At 41.6% G+C, this 21,928-nt stretch overlaps 1 protein-coding gene across 5 annotated transcripts in view; it reads right to left on the reverse strand.

Annotated features, from left to right (window-relative positions):
* Positions 1–21,928, reverse strand: part of senp6a (SUMO specific peptidase 6a) — a 172,527-nt gene that overhangs the window by 77,716 nt on the left and 72,883 nt on the right. For 4 of the 5 annotated variants that reach the window (XM_060831645.1, XM_060831644.1, XM_060831649.1 and 1 more), the window contains 3 exons: positions 18,865–18,888; positions 15,748–15,818; positions 14,265–14,419 (listed from right to left, as the gene is read on the reverse strand). In XM_060831645.1, coding sequence (XP_060687628.1) covers positions 14,265–14,419; positions 15,748–15,818; positions 18,865–18,888 — 250 coding nt within the window. The remainder of the gene's footprint in view (positions 1–14,264; positions 14,420–15,747; positions 15,819–18,864; positions 18,889–21,928) is intronic. The other variant, XM_060831646.1, reaches the window with a different exon arrangement.

Below are 21,928 nucleotides of genomic sequence, written 5' to 3' on the forward strand. Positions count from 1 at the left end.
GGAAATAGGTAAGGGTTAAGAGTCATTCCATCAAAAGTACTTTTTCTTGTGAAACTTGATAGCTATGTAGCTCACAGGCAATCCTATGACAATGTCATCTATTTGAACACGTGAACTGCATGAATTGTTAAGTTCAATGAAAAGAAATTCAAACAATGGCAGTGCACCTAGACTGCTATGATATTATGAAGTGGTACAAACGTAAGCAGTCAGTGAGACAGAATTCATCAGAGTGAGGCAGGAATTAGCTTCATGGAAAGTCAACTCATAAATTTTGTACAAGTTCAATTGTTGAGTAAAGTTAAGATTCAGACCTAGAAACTAAAGTAATTTAGTTAAACAGTTGACTACTCAAATGTGGCAGTTATCTAACACTTGAAATGCTTTGCCTGAACGAGAGTCTCCAGCACAGAAAAAGGCCCTTCACAGCACAAGTCTGCACCAGTCCAAAACAACCACTTAACTACTCAAATTTCATTTTCTAGCACATGGCACATAGACTTGTATGCATTGGCTTCACAAATGCAGATCTAAGTATTGCTTATATGTTAAGGAATCCTAGCTCTATCACCTTTATGTGCAAGGACATACAAATTCCTATCACCCTGTGTGTGGAAAAAGAAAACTTTCCTTACATCCCCTCATACCTCCTGCTGCTTACCTTTAATCTATGCTCCCAGACACTGATTCCGTCCCCACAAAGGGAAAAAGTTTCTTCCTGTCTATCCTAACAATGCCCCTCATTAATTCATACATCTCAATTATGTTCTGCCTCAGTCTGCCCTCTACCATGGAAAATATATGGGAGTAAGAGTTAGCTAAAGCAGACTGTGCCAATAGATTAGCAAGACAGACAGTAAGTAACGATAGACATTTAAGGAGGCAATTCATGACTCAGAGAAAAAAATGGATTCCAGTGAAATGGAAAGATTCTAAGAGGAGGATAAAATCAACCATGGTTTACCAAGCAAGTAAAAGAGTTGAAAGAAGTTAAGTTGAAAGAAGCAGTATAAAAAGAAAGCAAAGTCAGCAACAGCCTGGGATAAATTGAGAATTCAAAAGGAGGACTAAAAAGATAATAGCGCAAATAAATGACGGCAAAGTAGAAAACTCTAGAATCTGACCATATGGGTTTATTTAAATATATAAAAGAGAGGGATCGCAGCGAAAAGAAATGGCAGAGGAGTTAAACAGATATTTTGCATCAGTCTTTAAGATGCAAGACACCTCAAACAACCCTATACAAACGCATATGGAAGAGAAATTAAGTAGCATTACTATCACTAGAAAAGTAATATTAAATAAGCTAATGGGGCTAACGACAGCAAGTCGTCTGGCTTGCAGCCTAGGATTCTAAAATAAGTACTTACAGATATAGCGAATGTATTTAAGAACCAAAAGGAACACAGATGCTGTAAATCAGAGACAAAAATAGGAACTGCTGGAAAAGCTCAACAAGTCCGGCAGCATCTGTGGAGAGAAATCAGAGTTAATGTTTTGGGTTCAGTGGCCCTTCTGGACGACTTGAGGTTTGACAAAGGGTCACTCAACCTGAAACGTTAACTCTGATTTCTCTCCACAAATGCTGCCAGACCTCAAGCTTTTCCAGCAATTTATATTGTTGTAGTGTGTGCATAGATTGTAATTTACTAAAAATCCTTGGATTCTGGAGAAGTACAAGAAAATTGGAAAACTGCTAGTGTGACACCAGTATTCAAGAAGCAGCACAGGCAAAAACAGACCAAATAGCCTAACATCTAGCGCTGTACAAATACTGGAATACATGAAAGAAATAATAGCAATATAGTTGGAAAATCATAATTTAATCAAGCAGAGTCTGCATGGCTTCACAAAAGGGAAACTGTGCCTGACTAATCTAATGAAGTTTATTTACGAAGTCTTAAACAGAGCAGATACAGGGGAAACATTAGTTGCATTGTATTTCTATTCCCAGAAGGCATTTGACAAGGTACCTCACAAAAGGTTAAGTCTTAACAAAAAAGGGTCCATGGTATTGGAGGTAGTATGTTGGTGCGGATAGAGAATTGGCTAATGGACAGGAAACAACGAGTGGGAGTGAGGGGTTATTTTTCAGGTTGGTGATCTGTAGCCAGTGGGGCTCCACAGGGATCAGTGCTGGGATTACAACCGTTTACAATGTATATTCATGACTTGAGGAAAGGAAGCAAATGTACCATATGGAAATGTGCAGAAGACCCAAAGGGAGATGGATCCCGCTCACCCAAGCTGTGAGCAGGATACAAAACACTTTACAGAGAGATATTGATGGTTTACGTAAATAGGCAAAAAGCTGGCAAATGGAATATGATAGGGGAAAAAGTGAAGTTGTTCATTTTGGAAGGGAGAACAAAACAGCAGAGTATTATTTAAGTAGAGAAAATGCGGAAAACTGCAAGCGCATGAAACAAAGCTAGCTCACAGGTGCAGCAGGTCACCCAGGAGAGCTAATGGAATGTTGGCACATAGTTCAAGGCGGTTGGAATATAAGAGTAGGCAAGTCTGTCTGTACATAAATAAGGTACTGGTAAGACCACATTTGGAATACTTGGAGCAGTTTTGGTCCCTTAAGAAAAGATATCACTTCATTGAAAGCAAGTCGAAGAGGATTCATATATAGAACATAGAACATCGAACATAGAAGGATACAGCGCAGTACAGGCCCTTCGGCCCTCGATGTTGCGCCGACCGAGTCCTACCTAACCTATACTAGCCCAATAACTTCCAAATGCCTATCCAATGCCCGCTTAAATGAACATAAAGAAGGAGAGTTCACCACTGATACGGGAAGGGCATTCCATGAACTCACAACCCGCTGTGTGAAGAATCTACCCCTAACATCTGTCCTATACCTACCACCCCTTAATTTAAAGCTATGTCCCCTAGTAACACCTGACTCCATTAGCGGTAAAAGGTTCTTAGTATCTACCCTATCTAAACCCCTAATCATCTTATACACTTCTATCAGATCTCCCCTAAACCTTCTCTTCTCCAATGAGAACAGCCCCAAGTGCCTCAGCCTTTCCTCATAAGATTTTCCTACCATTCCAGGCAACATCCTGGTAAACCTCCTCTGCACTCGTTCTAAAGCTTCCACATCCTTCCTATAGTATGGCGACCAAAACTGCACACAATACTCCAGATGAGGCCTCACCAGAGTCTTATACAACTGCAACATGACCTCAGGACTCCGGAACTCAATTCCTCTGCCAATAAAGCCCAGTACACCATATGCCTTCCTCACAGCACTATTTACCTGGGTGGCAACTTTCAGAGATCTGTGTACATAGACACCAAGATCCCTCTGCTCATCCACACTACCAAGTAGCCTACCATTAGCCCAGTAATCCATCATCTTGTTATTCCTACCAAAGTGAACGACTTCGCACTTAGCTACATTGAATTCCATTTGCCACATTTCCGCCCAGCTCTGCAACTTATCTATATCCCGCTGTAACCTACCACTTCCTTCCTCACTATCCACAACTCCACCGACTTTCGTGTCATCCGCAAACTTGCTTACCCAGCTTTCAAGTCCTTCCTCTAGATCATTTATAAAGATAACAAAAAGCAATGGTCCCAAAACAGATCCTTGTGGTACACCGCTAGTAACTGCGCTCCAAGATGAACATAATCCATCAACTACTACCCTCTGTCTCCTTCCAGCCAGCCAATTCCTAATCCAAACCTCTAATGTATCCTCAATGCCATACCTCCGAAGTTTTAGCATTAGCCTACCATGGGGAACCTTATCGAACGCCTTACTAAAATCCATATACACAACATCTACTGCTTTACCCTCATCCACTTCCATAGTCACCTTCTCAAAGAACTCAATAAGGTTTGTGAGGCACGACCTGCCCTTCACAAAACCATGCTGGCTATCCCTGATCACGTTATTCCTACCCAGATGTTCATAAATCTTATCCCTTACCATTCTCTCTAAGACTTTGCCCACCACTGAAGTCAGACTCACTGGCCTATAGTTACTAGGGCTATCCCTACTCCCTTTCTTGAACAATGGGACCACATTCGCTATCCTCCAGTCCTCTGGTACTATTCCCGTTGACAATGACGACATAAAAATCCAGGCCAATGGCTCTGCTATCTCCTCCCTAGCTTCCCATAGGATCCTGGGGTAAATGCCATCAGGCCCAGGAGACTTATCTATATTCATCCTTTCCAATATTCCCAAAACCTCTTCCCTGCATATTTCCAGGGCATCCATTCTAATTATTTGTGATTCCATATTCACATCAGCAACAGTGTCCTGTTCCTGAGTGAATACTGATGAAAAGTACTGATTTAATGTCTCTCCAATCTCCTCCGCCTCCACACACAACTTCCCACTACTATCCTTGACTGGACCGATACCTACCCTAGTCATCCTTTTATTCTTGACATACCTATAGAAAGCCTTTGGGTTTTCCCTAATCATTCACTAGGATGATCCCTGGAATGGAGGGACTGTATTACAAGCAAAGGTTAAACTGGTTGGGACTCTACTCACTGAAGTTTATAAGAATGAGAGATGACCTCATTGAAACATATGGATTCTTAAGGAGTTTGACAGGGTAAATGTCGAGAAGATGTTGTCCCTCACAAGAGTGTCTAGGATCAAAGGGCATCATCTCAAAATAAAGGGACACCAATTTAAGACTGAAACAAGGAGGAATTTCTTTTTCTCAGAAAGTTGAAAGTTATTGGAACTCCTTGCCACAAAGTGCTGTGGGGGCATATTCCTTGGGTATATTTAAAGACTGAGAATGATAGATTCTTGATCAGTAGGGGAAAATCAAGGCTTCAGGGAAAGGGCAGGAAAATGGACCCGAGAAATATCCCAGGGTAAAAACAATGACTGCAGATGCTGGAAACCAGATTCTGGATTAGGGGTGCTGGAAGAGCACAGCAGTTCAGGCAGCATCCGAGGAGCAGTAAAATCGACATTTCGGGCAAAAGCCCTTCATCTGTATTCAGGATGCTGCCTGAACTGCTGTGCTCTTCCAGCACTACTAATCCAGAATCTGAGAAATATCCCATCAACTATAATCCTACTGAATGGCGCATTAGGCTTGTGCGACTTGAACAGCCTATCTCTGTCCCTATTTCCTATGGTCTTATTGATTGCGCTACCTACAACATGGTCAGCATTGAGATGCTCTGTAATGAAAGATGGGCACAAAATGACAGAAATAACCATCATGCCTGCATTGAAACAAATTATGGCACGACATCACGAGTGCAAAGAAAGCAGGTGACAGATGAACAGGATTGGACCGCACTTCTCATCTTTAAAGTTGGGTATTTAGTGGTCGTCAGTGATGCCTTGTTAGCGAATAGAATTGTCCACCAACAAAATTCCGTGTTACTGGTCAAGAATTCTGTGAGCCCTTGCATGGTTGATGAGTGCAACCCTCAAGTTGCATCCCCATCGCACGTTTGGCAGGTGTTTCCAAGAGTTGGAATTGTTCGTTGGCCTCAAGATCATTGGCATTCCTTTCTCAAGTTTCTTTTCTGTACTTCCTTGTACTGTTCTTTTTCCTCCGGGAACCCCTACAGTATGTGGAAACAAGCCATTTGGCCCATCAAGTCCACACCACCCTCCAAAGAGCATCCCACCCAGACATATCCTATAGCACTGCATTTCCCATGGCTAACCCATCTAGAAGGCAAATTTAGCAATCACCTAAACTGCACATCTTTAGACCATGAGAGGAAACCGGAGCGCCTGGAGTAAATCCACGCAGACAGGGGGTGAATTTGCAAGCACCCCACGGTTGCCCATGGGTGAAATCGAACCTGGGTCGCTGGCAATGTGAAACAGCAGTGCCAACCACTGAGCCACTATTTTCCTCCCCTTCAGGTTGGATTAATCTGAATGAGGGCCTTCTGGGCATTGACATGTATGCTGTACTTCTTGAGGGAACCTTTCATGGACTCTTTGAAGTGCTTCCTTGGTTCTCCTCTTATTCAAGTGCTTTCCCTGAGTGGGGTGAAGATGATTAGCTTTCTCAGTCAGAACTCTGGCATTCTAACCAGCCCAGCGAATTGGTTTCCAATGATTATGAACTTAATGCTGGTGCTATTGGCTGTTTCAAGGACACTGATGCTAGTATGCCTATCCTCGCAGTTGATGCGGAGAATGCATTTCAAAATAGCACTGATGGTACTTCAAGGGTCTTGAGGTGGCATCCATACTCCAAGTAGTCTACGTTTTGGAGCCATATAGAGGAGTCATAAGCATAACTACCTTATACACAAGGATCTTGGTATCAGTATGAATGCTGTGGTTGTTAAAACCTTTCACCTATAGTGTACTAATGTGGTGCTCGTGAATGGGATATGGCTTTAGATCTGCACATCATTGCCAATTTCAGATGAGAGGTGGCTCCCCATGTAGGGGGAAGGGTCCCACATTTGGGTGTATTTCTCCAATAATCGTAATGGAGAGATTAGTGAAGGACAGGAGTCTTTTTGAGGCTAAGACTGAGATCAGTTCTTTAATACGATTCTGAGACAGCAGAGATGGCATGTCTTCCATATATTGAAGTTTCATAACTGATGTCAGTGTCGCTGATTTCAAGGTCCATACCAGTGGGAAGCTTAGTCTTGACAAGACGACAAATGGCGGCAGTGAAGGTGGAGAAAGGGTAAGGGGAATGATATATCCTGCCTGACGGCTACTTACTACTATTGGTGAAAACTGTGACAAAATCTTTTCATGGTGGAGAAAGAGGATGTTGATGAATTTTTCTGGACAGCAAACCTTTGACAGAGGTTTTCCATAGCACTTCTTTACTAATTCAGTCAAAAGCTTTAGGTCAGATTGCTGAAGGCCACGTAGTGATTGGCATCCTAACAGGATTAAATAATTTTTAAGAATTCCGGGGTAGAAAGTCAGATAGGTCAACTGAAGTGTACGTTCTGTGGGATGTATGAAATCATTGACATACCATGTGTCCCAGGCAAATACTTGTAGAAAGTGTCACTGGCTGCATAAATCTGAAACTTGGGTTTTCGAACGTGAACAGTAGTTCAAGTCACTGTTGTGCACTTATGAGGTTTGTATTCTTAGGAAGGTGATTACAAGCATTCAGCCAGAGGGATTGAGTCATTACCTGGAAATCTAAGATAACCAGGAAGGTAATGTCGGAATTCCCTCAGTGTAATGAAAATTCCAGTTTGGAAACTGGTGAGGATGATGCTTCTTAGTGCAGCCAGAGTCAAGCCCATGGCACCATGTGTAAGGAAGAAGAATGGGCAATAAATGTAGAGGATCCAGTGTCAGATGATCAGTCACATGTGTCCGTGGCAATAAACATAATTCCAAATTGACATGTTGCCTTGTTGGTGCTAGGGTCAAGGATGTCACAGAGCAGATACATCTTTTGTTTTGTGGGGTGGCAAGGGGCGGAAAATGAAGGGAGAAAAGATGAAGAATCAGCCTCAATGGTACCAACAACACAGGTAGGAAAAGGGAAGAGGTCCTGAAGGCTGATTTCAGGAAGAAAATTAAAAAGCCAAACCTCAACGGCAGTAATCTCATGATTTTGTCCTGTGTCACATGCTAGTGAGCATAAGCATTCATGGATTTGATACATGGCTGGAGAACAGGTATAGGAAGGAGTGCATCAGATTTGAAGACTTGTAACTAGTTCTGCGGCAGGTGGGACCTGTACAAGCTGAATGGGTTACACCCTACTAGGACTGATAACCTCATGGGAAGATTTGTTACTGCAATGCATGGAAATTTAGAAAATACTTAAAAAGGATAAGCAGGATAGATGCAGGTAACATGTTTTTGCTTGCTGGGGAGTCTTGAACCAAGGGGCACAATTTAAAAATAATGGGATGCCATTTAGGTCTGAAATGAGGAGAATTTTTTATTCAGAAGGTTGCAAACCTTTAGAATTGCCCACCACAGAGTGCTACGGAAGCTGAGTCTTTAATTACAGTTAAGGCAGAAATTGATAGATTTCCGACTACCAATTGTGCACAGGGTAATGCAGATGGGGTGGGTAACAGCCATTCAAGTGTTTGATCAATTGTGATCAGAATGAATGATGAAGCAGGCTCAAATGGCCTATTCCTGGACTGAGAGGAGAAAGTGAGGACTGCAGATGCTGGAGATCAAAGTAGAGTGTGGTGCTGGAAAAGCACAGCAGCCAATGCAGCATCCAAGGAGCAGGAGAATCGACGTTTCCTGATGAAGGGTTTATGCCCGAATTTCTTCTATTGAATGAATAGCTGCCTATCTGCAGCTATCCAGCACACCAGCTGTCCCTGCTCACCTCCACCCCCCACAATGCATCCTACCCCTCCATCTCTCCTCCCTCCTCTCTACTTCTTCGCCCTTACACCCCTCCCCACAACCAATCCCCCATCCCCAATCTCACACTTCTTTCCCTCACACAACTACACCATCCATCAAACCACATCCAACCCCCACCACAACGCCCTTGCCACCTTCCCGTTTTTTTAGCATCCTCAAGACTCCCCAAAACACCACCCGAGCCTTGCCCACATATTCACTATCTTTCCCGACCTCGAACTCTGAGGCAAGAACAGTCTGCCCCTCCACCCTCAACTTAGCAAGCTCCATGCCCTCCACGGCGCAGAGCTCTTCTTTCGCCACCTCTGTTTCCATGCCTCCTTCTTTGACAAAGACTCTCGACTACCCTCTGAGGACCCCGTCTCCAACCTTCCTCTTCCACTTGGATAACCCCTCTTGGACTCTTACCCACCTTGTAACTCTTTACTGCTGACGCAACGTCAGCTGTCTTTATTTCTTCACCTCCCCCTCACCTAATCCAACCTCACTCCCTCCGAATGTGCAGCACTCCATTCCTCCCACACCAACCCCAATTCACCATCAAACCTGCTGACAAAAGCAGCGTGGTAGTCTGGAGGATGGATCTCTCTGCCATAGAGGCAAAATGCCATCTCTTTGACTCCATGTCTTACTGCCCCCTGGACCACAATCCGACCATGGCCCATCAGGCCCACATTGGCCATGATCTCATTGCCTCCAGTGATTTTCCGTCCACCACTTCCAACCACATAGTCCCCCAGCCCGCACTGCCTAGTTCTACCTGCTGCCCAAGATCCACATGCTCCTGCCCAACCGATCTCATATTTTCCTACGTTGACTCCATTCGGGACACCAACCACATCCTCCACCTCTTGAATTCCCTGGCCCCTAGCGTTTCATCTTCACTATGGATGTCCAGTCCTTACACATGTCCATTTCCCACAATGACGGCCTGTAGGGCTTCAGTTTCTTCCTCACCAACAGACCCATCCAGTCCTCCTCCACCAATACCCTCGGACATTCTGCAGAATTAATCCTCAACCTCAATAATTCTTCCTTCAACTCTTACCCTTTCTTCCAAATCCAAAGAGTGGCCATGGGCACTTGCACTAACCCTATTACACCTGCTTTTTGTGGTCTATGTGGAAGTGGGTACTGCAGATGCTGGGAGATTAGAGTCAAGATTAGAGCAGTGCTGGAAAGGCACAGCAGTCAGCACCAGAGGCAGCATCCAAGGAGCAGGAAAATCAACGTTTCGGGCAAAAGACCTTCATTTTTTGTGGGCTATGTCAAACAGTACCTCTTCAGCACATACACACGTACTGTTCCTGAACTCTTCTGCCATTACGTTGATGACTGCATCAGTGCTGCATTTTATGCCCAGGCTGAACTGGAGCAGTTCATTGACTCTGCCAACAATTTCCACCCCACCCTTAAATTCACTTGGTCTATCTCAGACACCTGCCTCTTCTTCATTGACCTCTCAGGTGATAGTTTATGGACTGACATTTATTACAAATCCACAGACTCCCACGATTACACCTCCACCCGCCCCATATCCTGCAACTACACCTTCCTGTTTGCCCAATTCCTCCGCCTTATCTGCTCTGACAAGCAGACGTTCCACTCCCAAGCATCCCAGATGTCCATCTATTTTAAACAACACGGTTCACCCCCCCCCCCCCACAACTGTCCAGATAGTCCTCCACACCACCTCCATTCCCTGGTCCACTGCTCTAAACCCTATCTCCCTCGAAATGCAATAAAGACAGGGTACTCCTTGTCCTCACCTACCACCCATCAGGCCACACATCCAAAGCAACATCCTCAAATCTTTCCGCTAACTGCAACGAGACCCCATCACCAAGAATGTCTTCCTTTCCCCACCCCTCTCTGCCTTCCACAAGGACTTTGCCACTATTGGTTCACGCCACCCTCCCCATCAACCCCCCTGAAAATTCCCCTATAGCCATAAAAGATGTAAAACCTGGTGGCACACCACCTCCCTCACCTCCATTCAGGGCCCCAAATAGTTCTTCCAGGTGAGAGAAAGGTTTACCTGCCTCTCCTCCACCTAGTTTACTGTATCTATTACTCCCAGTGTGGTCTTCTCTACATCGGCAAGAACAAACATAAAGCATGTTTCACTGAGCATCTCAGCCAGGCCTGATAGGGCAAGCCTGACCTCCCAGTCACCGCCCATTTCAATTCCCTTTCCCATTCTCTCTCAAATGTCCATCCTCAGTTTCCTCCATAGTCACAGTGAATCAGACTGTAAATTTGAGGAACAACACTTTCTGCCTGGGCAACATACAGCCCAGAAGATTCAACATTGAAATTGGAGAACTCAAATAACCATTCCCACCAATCCCCCCAACTCCCTTTCCTGCCCTGCCTCTTCCCTCCCATCCCTCTGACCAACCCCTCCTTCCAGCTACCAACTGGATTCATTGCTCCTACTGACCTACCAAATCGTACCTAGCACATGCATTTACTTAACACTACCTCACCACTTTTCCCCTCCCCAACCCATAACCCTCCCTTCTCTTTATCTGCTGGTCCGCCTACCCTCACCTCCATTCCCAAAGAAGGTTTATACCCAAAATGACGACTTCACTTCCTGATGCTGTCTGGCTTGCTGTGCTCTTCCAGCCTCCTGCTGGTCTATTCTGGATTCCAGCATCTGCAGCTTTTTTTGTCTCTAGTGGATAGGCTAGCAATGTTGAATCTTCAAATGGACACAACATTGATTTACATGCCTTCTATGGTCTATAAAGGTAAAGGAATCCTTAATTGTTATGAGGAAAATTCACTTAAACCTTGTTGCAGCGACTAGATTATATTTGGCTGATCCGTGTTCTGTAAAATCAGTCAAGTATAAGATGGGAGTAATATGATATTACTCAGCCATGTCTTGGGCAACCCATATTCAAGTGAATACTATGAACCACGAGAATACATCTTATCATATACCCACAACACATCATTACTTTACACAAGTCCAACAAACATTTTGTAATTGTTTTTTTATGAGGAAGGCTGCATAATCATATTTGCCAGCAGGTCTGAGGATTAAAAAATTGGATTAGTAATTAGGAATAACGTGCTTAGTCAGGATAACTATTCCAGTTCGTTATCAGACTTACAGGTATGCTTGTCTAGGTTGACCATGGTACCTCATAACACTATCTGACATTAGTGCTCCATGTGACAATCAGCTGAGTTATTGAATATTAAACCCGACAAGACTCCACTTGCAATGTTGTCCTAATTATTACAAGGCAAAAGGCTTTGACAGCCTGCCCATTTTCTCAGCAATATGCAATGTCCGTTTGTATTATATTACCAAATCATATGGCATGGGATACACTGAGGGAAAGGGAGGATAAGACATTGCACATACAAATCAAGCTGGGAGTTTTTGTTGCAAACGTGCAATGCCGGAGGAATCAGCACAGAAGCGCTTCACAGGAGGCTCCCAAGCACTGAAGATGTCACCTAGAAAGGGGACGAAACGTTTGCAACAAAAACTCCCAGCTCGGCAAACAGAACCACAACGAGCACCCGAGCTACAAATCTCACAAACTTTGAACATACAAATCAAGCCTGTGGGGTAGACTTCAAAAATAAAATAAAAGGTTATGATTCACATCCAGGGCCATAAAGGACATGATGCAAGCCAGAAAAATTGGCTGAACTTGAGAACCTGAGCTCAAATAACTGGAGTTGCGAAGCCCCTGGGAACAAAACTAACGCTCTATTTTAGCTTACAGATTTTAACATTCTAAATCACAGTGAAAGGTACTACCTTCACCTATCGTCTGATTAAACAATTGCATTGCAGAAATTGGAAGCAGGCAAAAAAGTGGAGTTGAAATTCAAGAAAAACCATGACGAGAAGGACAGCACAGTGACTAGCACTGCTGCCTAACAGTGCCAGGAACCTGGGTTTGATTCCACCCTCCAGCGACTGCATGGAGTTTGCTCATTCTCAGTGTCTGCTAGGTTTCCTCTGGATGCTCCAGTTTTTCTTCCCACAATCCAAAGAGTGCAGGTTATAGGGATTGGCCGTGCTAAATTGTCCATATGGTGTTGGAATGCTCAGTTGCCTTGGGGAAATACTGGGATAGGGCTGGGTGGGGGAATAGAATGGGTCTGGATGGGATGCTCTTCAGAGAGTTAGTGTGGACACAATGGGCCAAATAGCTTGCTTCCAACCTGTAGGGGTTCTATGATATTGAGTGGCGGAGAAGCGTGCTGCATAAAAACTCTTGACTCATTATCTTGTGTTCCAATTATGCTGGCAGAATCTATTAAGATTATAACAGCAAGTCACTTCAAAAATCTTAACATAACCAGATAGAGACAACATGGTTATAAAAAGGAAGACGAGTGACTAATTCATTAGGGTTGTTTAAGGAATGACAAGCAAAGATCATAAAGAGGAAACAGTGAATTTACTGTACTTAAGATTTCCAGAAGATATTTGAAAAGGTGCCAGAATAGAATCTCTACAGTGTGGAAACAGGCCTCTCGGCCCACCAAATCCACACCGATCCTTGGAAGATCATCCTATTTAGACCCATCCCTACAACCCAGAATTTCCTGACTAACCTGAACACTACAGGCAATTTAGCATGGCCAATGCATCTAAACTTGCATATCTTTGGACTCTACCCCATAATCCTGCATTCCTCATTGCTAACCCACCTAGCCTGCACATCCTTGGACTGTTTAAAAAAAAAAGGAGCATCTGGAGGAAACCCACGCAGACACTGGGCAAATATGCAAATTCCACATGGACACGATTGCCCAAGGCTGGAACCGAACCCAGGCCCCTGGTGCTATGAGGCAGCAATGCTAACCACTGAGCCACCATGCCACCCTGGATTGAATGTCCTGGTACATGAGTCACAAGAAGTTAAAATATGCTGAGGGGACAAGTGATGGGGGAAACAATGGAAAGTTGTTGTTTATTGTGAAAGGAATGGACCATAAAAGGGGCCTTTTGCTGCAATTGTGTAGGACACTGGTGAGGCCATATCTGGTGTATGGTGTACAGTTTTCATCTCATTTAAGAGGGGATGTAAATTTGTCAGAGAAGATTCAATCGACTGACACCTAAGATGAGGGGATCATCTTATGAGAAACTCTAAGTAGACGGGCCACTTTCCATTAGAATTTAGAAGAATGTGAGGCAATCTTATTGAGACATACAAGATACGAGGTAATTTGTAAAGGAGCATTCTGAAAGAAAGTTCAGCCATGTTGAAGAAACTAGAACTATGAAACACAGTTTAAAAATAATGAGTGTTCCACTTAATCTTTGAAACTCTAGCCCAGAGAATGATGGAGATGGGATCACTGAATATTTTTAAATCACAGGTAGATAGAGCCCTAACCAATAAGTCAGTCAGGTATTAACATGGAGTTCAGGCCACAAATCAAATCAACCTTGGTCTTACTGAATGGCAGAGAAAGCTAGAGGGCCTAAGCTGCTGATTTGTACTCTATGTTCAAAAGTATGTAGGAGTTAGGTCTCACTTAATTCGAATATTTCAACCAGACTTGCAACACAATTTCTATCTTCTTGAACCACTTCCTATACCAATCAAGAAGTTTGTTTTTATAATAAAACAATTCAGGGCTGCAAATCATTTCACACAGCGCATTCCATTTAGTATTCTATATAATTAATGTTGCCACCATAATTATTTGACACTGAGACACAACATCTGAATAATCAGCACAAATAAACATGTGTCAAGATAAAATGATTAATAATACGAACTTCCACTATTTTCTCTCCCAGAATGTCATGAACCTTACTGAAAATGTCAGGTGTAAAGGACCTTCCCTCCTCAGACATAACTGTGTGGTCTCATAACTTGTTTTTTGCATTTATAGTTCTAGCACCAGTCTCGCCAATGCCCACCTCTGTATGTGTCGGATTTTGCGCAGCAGAAGCTTCAACAGCTGTTGATCCTGTTAATGCTGCCGTTAAGCCTTCTTTCAGTCGCTTTGTCGAAACATGTCTTTTAATATTTGGTACAGAATACATCTGTTCTTCTAATTCTGGAGAGCCTACATCTATCAAATAAAATGCAAAGATTGAGCTCTGTAGAGTTTTGAGAACTTAAAACGCTTCATCAATACAAACAGACCATTAAACTTAAAGTATGCTTACAAAAGTAAATTAGTGAACATCTATTGCAAATATCATAGCATTATGCTTAAACCTGGTGCGTGTCAGTCAGTCCATGATTAACTATATTTTTCTTTCCACAAGTGCTGCCTGATGTGTATTTCTAGCTTTTTCTGTTTTTATTTCAGCTCTATGGATAGCAATTTAAGAATATCTGACTGATCAGGTATCTCAAACATACAGGAAATGTAGCTGAACAAAGAGACTGTGGAGTGCAGGTTCATAGCTCCTTGAAAGTGGAGGCAAATGAAGGCAGCATTTAGTATGCTTTCCTTTATCGGTCAGAGTATTGAGGACAGGAGTTGGGAGGTCATTTTGCGGCTGTACAGGATATTGGTGAGGGCACTGTTGGAATATTGCACTGTTGCAATTCTGGTCTCCTTCCTATCGGAAAGATGTTGTGAAACTTGAAAGGGTTCAGAAAAGATTTACAAGAATGTTGCCAGGGTTGGAGGATTTGAACTATAGGGAGAGGCTGAACAGGCTGGGGCTGTTTTCTTTGGAGCGTCAGAGGCTGAGGGGTGACCTTATAGAGGTTTACAAAATTATGAGGGGAATGGATAGGGTAAATAGACAAAGTCCTCTCCCTGGGGTGGGGGAGTCCAGAACTAATGGGGATAGGTTTATGGTGACAGGGGAGAGATCCAAAAGAGCTGAAAATGTGTTGCTGGTTAAAGCGCAGCAGGTCAGGCAGCATCCAAGGAACAGGAAATTCGACGTTTCGGGCATAAGGGCTTATGATGAAGGGCTTATGCCCGAAACGTCGAATTTCCTGTTCCTTGGATGCTGCCTGACCTGCTGCGCTTTAACCAGCAACACATTTTCAGCTCTGATCTCCAGCATCTGCAGACCTCACTTTCTCCTCAGAGATCTAAAAGAGACCTGAAGAGCAACTTTTTCGCACAGAGGGTGGTACATGTATGGAATGTGCTGCCAGAGGAAGTGGTGGAAGTGCTGCAACATTTATAAGGCATTTGGATGGGAATATGAATAGGAAGGCTTTGGAGGGATATGGGCCGGATGCTGGCAGGTGGGACTAGAATGGGTTAGGTTATCTGGTCGGCCTGGACGGGTTGGACCGAAGCGTCTGTTTCCGTGCTGTACATCTCTATGACTCTATAACTTATCTCTAACCTCCACAGATGATTAAAAGCAAAACTTTTAAGATTTTAACACAAAAATGTTATGAATCAGCTTTAAACTACAGACTCACCTTTCCTATCAGACTCCATTAAAATAATACTGTCCACTGGAATCCTTTGAACATCAGCTGGATATTCTTTTCTGAAAGTACATAAATGTTTTTAACAGAAATTGGTCTTTCTGCCAAATAGATTTTGCAATCCACTGCATAACCTAAACAGCCACGCAACATCTAATTAAGCACTCTTTTCAATAAACCAAAAAGATGTACTCCTGCATCCAGCAGCCACAGTATTAAAGCCAGTTACAACTTAGTGTTTATTCATATTCAGTTTGAAAAGTTATTGCTAATACAAAACAGGTACTGTTTTAAGATTGTCAAACCCACCCATCACTTTTGTCAACCTGAAAGTTTCTTGCAATTCCATTGAGCGCATTTCACCATTCAACACAATCATGGCTGATCCTCTATCTTAATACCATATGCCTGCATTTTTCTTTACTTTGACACCTTTAGCCTCTTACAGATCTATACTTCTTTCTTTAAACATATTCCATAACTTGGTCTCCACAGCTTTCTGTGGCACAGATTTCCACAGGTTCACCACCTTCAGAGAAGAAGGTTTTTCTCATTAGTACAAAGTGACCTATCCCATATCCCAAGACTGCATCCATTCTGTCTAGCCATGTCAGAAAATTATATGTTTCAATAAGATCCCTTTACACTCATCTAAAATCCAGTGAAAAAAGGCACAGTTGATCCAATTTCCCCTCAGGAATGAGTCTGGTGAATTGTCACTGCAGAGCTGAAAATGTATTGCTGGGAAAGGAACATAGAGTACAAATCATGAAGGGCTTATGCCCGAAACGTCGAATTTCCTGTTCCTTGGATGCTGCCTGACCTGCTGCGCTTTTCCAGCAACACATTTTCAGCTCTGATCTCCAGCATCTGCAGACCTCACTTTCTCCTCGAATTGTCACTGCACTACCTCTATGGCAAGCAATGAGGCCAAACCTTTATGTAATGCCTGGCTGCAATAAGAGTTGCTTGCTCTTCTTCTCAAACTCTCTTACAATGAAGGCTAACATATTATATACATTCCTAAGTGTTTGCTGCACATGCAAGTAATTATGCATAAAACAATTTTAAATAACATTACTAGATGTAAGCGTAAGCACATGCAATTAAATTCTGAAGAAAACAACACAATTAAGGTTTGACATGAAGCCTCACATGACACGAGTTGCTTTGAAAGAAGCATGAAAGAATGGGAACTATTATTCAGCGCCAACAGTCCTGATGCATCATTTTTGGGCAGAGTGTATTAACTATATTAAGCAAAGCACATTCGCATTGACAATTATCCACTTAAAAGCTTGTACTTGTGCAAAACAAGGAAGATAAAATACTTGAAGTAATTTTCAACAATGGATTCCAGTTTAATTTTTATTGAGTCAATCAATGCTATATTTTCATAATACAAGTGTAGATAAAGGGTCTTCTGGCACAGGGGCAGTGACCCTGTCTCTGGGTCATAAAGGTCTGCATTTGAATTAAGCCTGAAGACATATCTGCACAGATTTCTGAAAAATATTTACATGCGACAATAAGGGGTTTCGTGGCACAGTATAGCATCCTTATCCCTTGGTGAGAAGATCCAGGTTCAAGTCATACCTGTCCGGGGAGGTAAGCATAACATGCCCAAACAGATTGATTAAAATAATTACGGTGAAGTTATTGCTACCTAGTACAACATAACTTCTCTTCTGTTTATAGGGCAATGTTGGAGCTGTATAAAACTGTGGTTAGGACACACAGTGTGCAGCATAATAGGATGAGATTGCACTGGAGGGCGCGCAGAAAAGGTTCATCAGGATATTGCCTGAATTGGAGCCTCTTAGCTATGAAAAGATAGGTGTGGGTCATTTTCTTTAAAATCAGAAAAGGCTGAGGTGAAACGTGACTGAGGAGCATGGATAGGATGGATATAAAGCAGCTGTACCCTTTAGCTGAAGGGTCAAAAACAAGAAGGCATAATGTTAAGATGAAAGGCAGGAGGCTTTGAGAAAAATTACTTTCACCCAAACGGGAATGGGAATCTGGAATGTACTAGTTGTGAGGGTAGAAAAGGTAGGAGACTGCCTTTAAAAAGTACTTTGATGAGCCCTCGAAATGTCACAAGATTCAAGGCTATGAGTGAAATGCTCGAAAGTGAGATTTAGTGCAGTTAAATTGGCACAGACTTGGGTTGAAGGGCTGCCTCGGTGAGGTATGACCCTGTGAGAAGACATTAGAAAAGGCTATTGAGAATTGTCACAAATCTTAGTGCACAAACAAATTTGCAGCTCATTGGGCATTCTGTATCAATCTTTTGGGTATCAAATGCTTTTTCAGGATTTTACAACTATTCTTTCACAACAGTGTAATTAACCACAAGTTACTTTCTCTAGATTGGAAATTAAGATTACATTTGCAATGAAATAAATCTGAAGTAGATATTAGGATAAGTAGTATGGTGTGGAGATGTTGACTAATAGACAGCTTTCTACAGCAGCAGACAGCTTAATGGTGGACTAATGATCACTTCTTGAAACATTACAATGGATCTTATTCTGCACAACTCCAATCTGAAACTGCTTAGATCTCTTCACTGATTATGAAGAATTGTTTCAATTTATGACACTTAGATTCTATAATAGAACAAAGCTACAAAAAAATTATCTACAGCTTTGGAACAGATATAATCTTGTTTGCACAAAATTTGTTAGTGAACAGCAGAACAGCTAAATTAAACCGAAGGAACTTCAATTGTATGTTCACATTGAGCACAGCATGCAAGATCAAAATTTAAAGGGATTGGATCAGTGAACAGTATGATCAGAATTAAAGTACACGTGCATTACTTTTGCAATGTTTGTTATGCAATACTAGTTGTCAAAAAAAATCATGACTCGATTGCCAAGATCACACAGAACACCTGTGGTGAGGAATGGAAAAATACCATTTTGGAAAAGAAATGGTAAGATGAGATGAGCTGAACCAGCACATTTGCATGCCTTGACTGTACTCGCTTTAAATGAAGTCCCATGCAAATGATAAGCGCACAATGCATTTACACTAATTAAGTGATTTAAGAGTGTGCAACTCCAAACCCAGCTGTTACGTGAAAACATTAATGACACTTACCCCTCATCAGATAAGCCAAGATTGCTTTTAAGAAAATGAGAAAAAGTAATAATCTCACATTAATGTTACAGGTTGACACAGAGCAAAATAATAGTATATTACATGTTTTATTTTTTAGTTTCTTTAGAAGTCAACGATAAAACACTATTTCCAGTTATACAGACTCCCTAAAAGCCTGATTATTTTTTTTTAAAACTTTAAAATGTCCAACAATAGCACTAATTAACTAAGTGCTTAATCAGGAGATGCTTTGTAAATTCCAATTTATTTTAAAATTTAGAATTTTACTTTAAATTGCAGTACAAATTTTGAAAACAAAAAAAGCTTTCAGTAAAATGCTTCTGCCACTTTCAATTTACACTACCTATCCCACTTTGGGTGTTGAGGCGTTTGGAGTCCAAAGTCAAGACCTTTATCATAAAGATTTAGACCAAATGTTGCTCCATCATTTAAATGCCACAAAGTGTTAATCACAAATGGAAAATACTGGATAGCTGAGCAACTTTAAAGTGCTGCTACTCAGATACTACATCGTGATGACTTACCTGGAGGCTACGATTTAATTAGGGCAGAATGAATTTCAGTGGTTTGAAAACTGGTACTATAATCCAATCATGTGCAGATATGCATTGATAAGGCAAGTTCAAATATGTAAAGAACCACACAATTTCCAACTTGTACTGAAACCATCTTTTCTGCCTGAGATAGCTAACCGAAACCTTGACTGACTGTGCATGTGGTGACTGAAGTACTGGTGTGATTTATTTGGAAATGCTGTTCAAATGTGCACTTCCCTCTCATCAAGTCACCACAAAAATCTTTTCCCCACCTCCCAAATTTACTGTAAAATATTCATGAGCAAGCAATCAGTAGTAGTTACAGCATGAGTAATTAAAAAATTGAAAACAATTCATTTTCCGAAAAAAAGACAGTTTCATTCATAGGACACCAAACTTTTCAGCATATACTGATCAAAATAATTTTGATTTTGTTAATACAAAGTGAACAGATTAGTTAACAGCTGAAAATAACCAATATGAATAATATTAAAGAGAAACATCAGTCACAGTTCCTAACTGATTGATACATTAGGATTTCTTTTGCTTACCACTACTTTTTACTATATAATTACATGAATTATGATGAAATCTTTCAAGCATACACATTTGGTCATTTGCTTAAATCTCAAACATTTGATGAATGCATGGACATCACATAAAAGCAAATCCCCCCACATAGAAGATAATTTAATTTCTTCAAATTTCAGCATTTGAATTTGATCGATATCCCATAAAAAATGCTACAAATGATCACTGAAAGAAACTTGATACATTAGGCGAACTTACCAGGGATCAGATAGTCAAAAATTAGTTTAACTTATTGTACGTAACTGATTTATGTTAAACAATTTTTCTGTGTTTCTAGCAAGTCCCGTGCTCCCCAAAACATAAACAGTCCCTCTGCTGGTAATTTTAATTAGGCTATAGATATTATATTAATGCTCTCAAAAGCTAATAACAGCCCTTAAAAATTAGGATTATGCTCAATGAAATGCTGGTAGGCTTATGCTAGTGGAAATTTAAAAAAAATATATAACTCATGATTCAAAAGACTTTTAGAACTTGTGACTGCTTCCTATGCGACTCCTTTCTCATGCTTACATCCACATTCAACCCCAATCACTGCCAACTACTAGATTTTAAATAGGTGAATGCAAAAAAAAATCTAGATGAGTTTATACTTTTTTTAAAAAGATATTGCTATTGTTTGAGGGAGTTTTTCCAACATATCACATCCAAAGGACTTGCTTTAACGGAGGTCAATGGAGACAGTTTTGTTATTGGAAATTAATGTTTATTTTAACCACAAGAGGTACTAGCTTTAAAGAGAAACATTGGTTACAAATCAGTTAATAAAACATTAACATCTTAGGCTTCCAAAATAGAAGCACAAGTATAGGAAGTTATGCTGACGTCGTACAAAAACTTCAGTTTGGCTACAGTTGGAAAAACATGTTCAACTTCAGAAGGCATAACTTCGGAAGAGTTTGAAGACTTTGAAGAAAAGGTGAGATTTACAGCTGTTTAAAGTCTGGTTGAAGATTTGTAGCTCGGGTGTCCGTTGTTGTGGTTCTGTTCGCCGAGCTGGAAGTTTTTGCTGCAAACGTTTCGTTCCCTGGCTAGGGAACATCATCAGTGCTATTGGAGCCTCCTGTGAAGCGCTGCTTTGACGTTTCTTCCGGTATTTATAGTGGTTTGTTCTTGCCGCTTCCGGGTGTCAGTTTCAGCTGTAGTAGTTTGTATGTGGGGTCCAGGTCGATGTGTCTGTCAGACACATCGACCTGGACCCCACATACAAACTACTACAGCTGAAACTGACACCCGGAAGCGGCAAGAACAAACCACTATAAATACCGGAAGAAACGTCAAAGCAGCGCTTCACAGGAGGCTCCAATAGCACTGATGATGTTCCCTAGCCAGGGAACGAAACGTTTGCAGCAAAAACTTCCAGCTCGGCGAACAGAACCACAACAATTTACAGCTGTACACCTGCAACTTGCCTATCTAGATAGATTGAAACAGTGGGGTTTTTCAAAAGCAGAAGTGATTAAGAGGAAACCTGATACAAGTATCGAAATTCATGAAGGATTTAAGTGGAGTAAATAAACAGAAACTGTTTTTGGCAGTCAGGAATGTAGATTTAAAGTGGCTGGCAAAAGAACCACAATGGAATCAGCAAAACCATTTTTCGAGATAAGTGGTTAACTGGAGGAGAAGAGGATAGTCACGTAGGTGTAAAAAACATTAAATCATATAGATAAAAGGTATAGTTGAAAGTAGGACCACAAGTACTAAATGAACGAAAACTCTATAACGAAAAGAGTATCATTGGGTAATGTCCATTGTTATCTTTGACTTTTGTTATGATTGGAACCTGACACAATACAGTGCCTGGCTTAAACAAGGCTGCTTCAAAAACTGCTATTTGAAATTAGATGCCCATTTGATGCCATATAAATAAACTACAAAATGAATCGCAATTTAGCTCAACAGTCTGAACAAAT

This window comes from Hemiscyllium ocellatum, chromosome 10, assembly GCF_020745735.1.
Source record: "Hemiscyllium ocellatum isolate sHemOce1 chromosome 10, sHemOce1.pat.X.cur, whole genome shotgun sequence".
In the NCBI taxonomy this organism is placed as follows: domain Eukaryota; kingdom Metazoa; phylum Chordata; class Chondrichthyes; order Orectolobiformes; family Hemiscylliidae; genus Hemiscyllium; species Hemiscyllium ocellatum.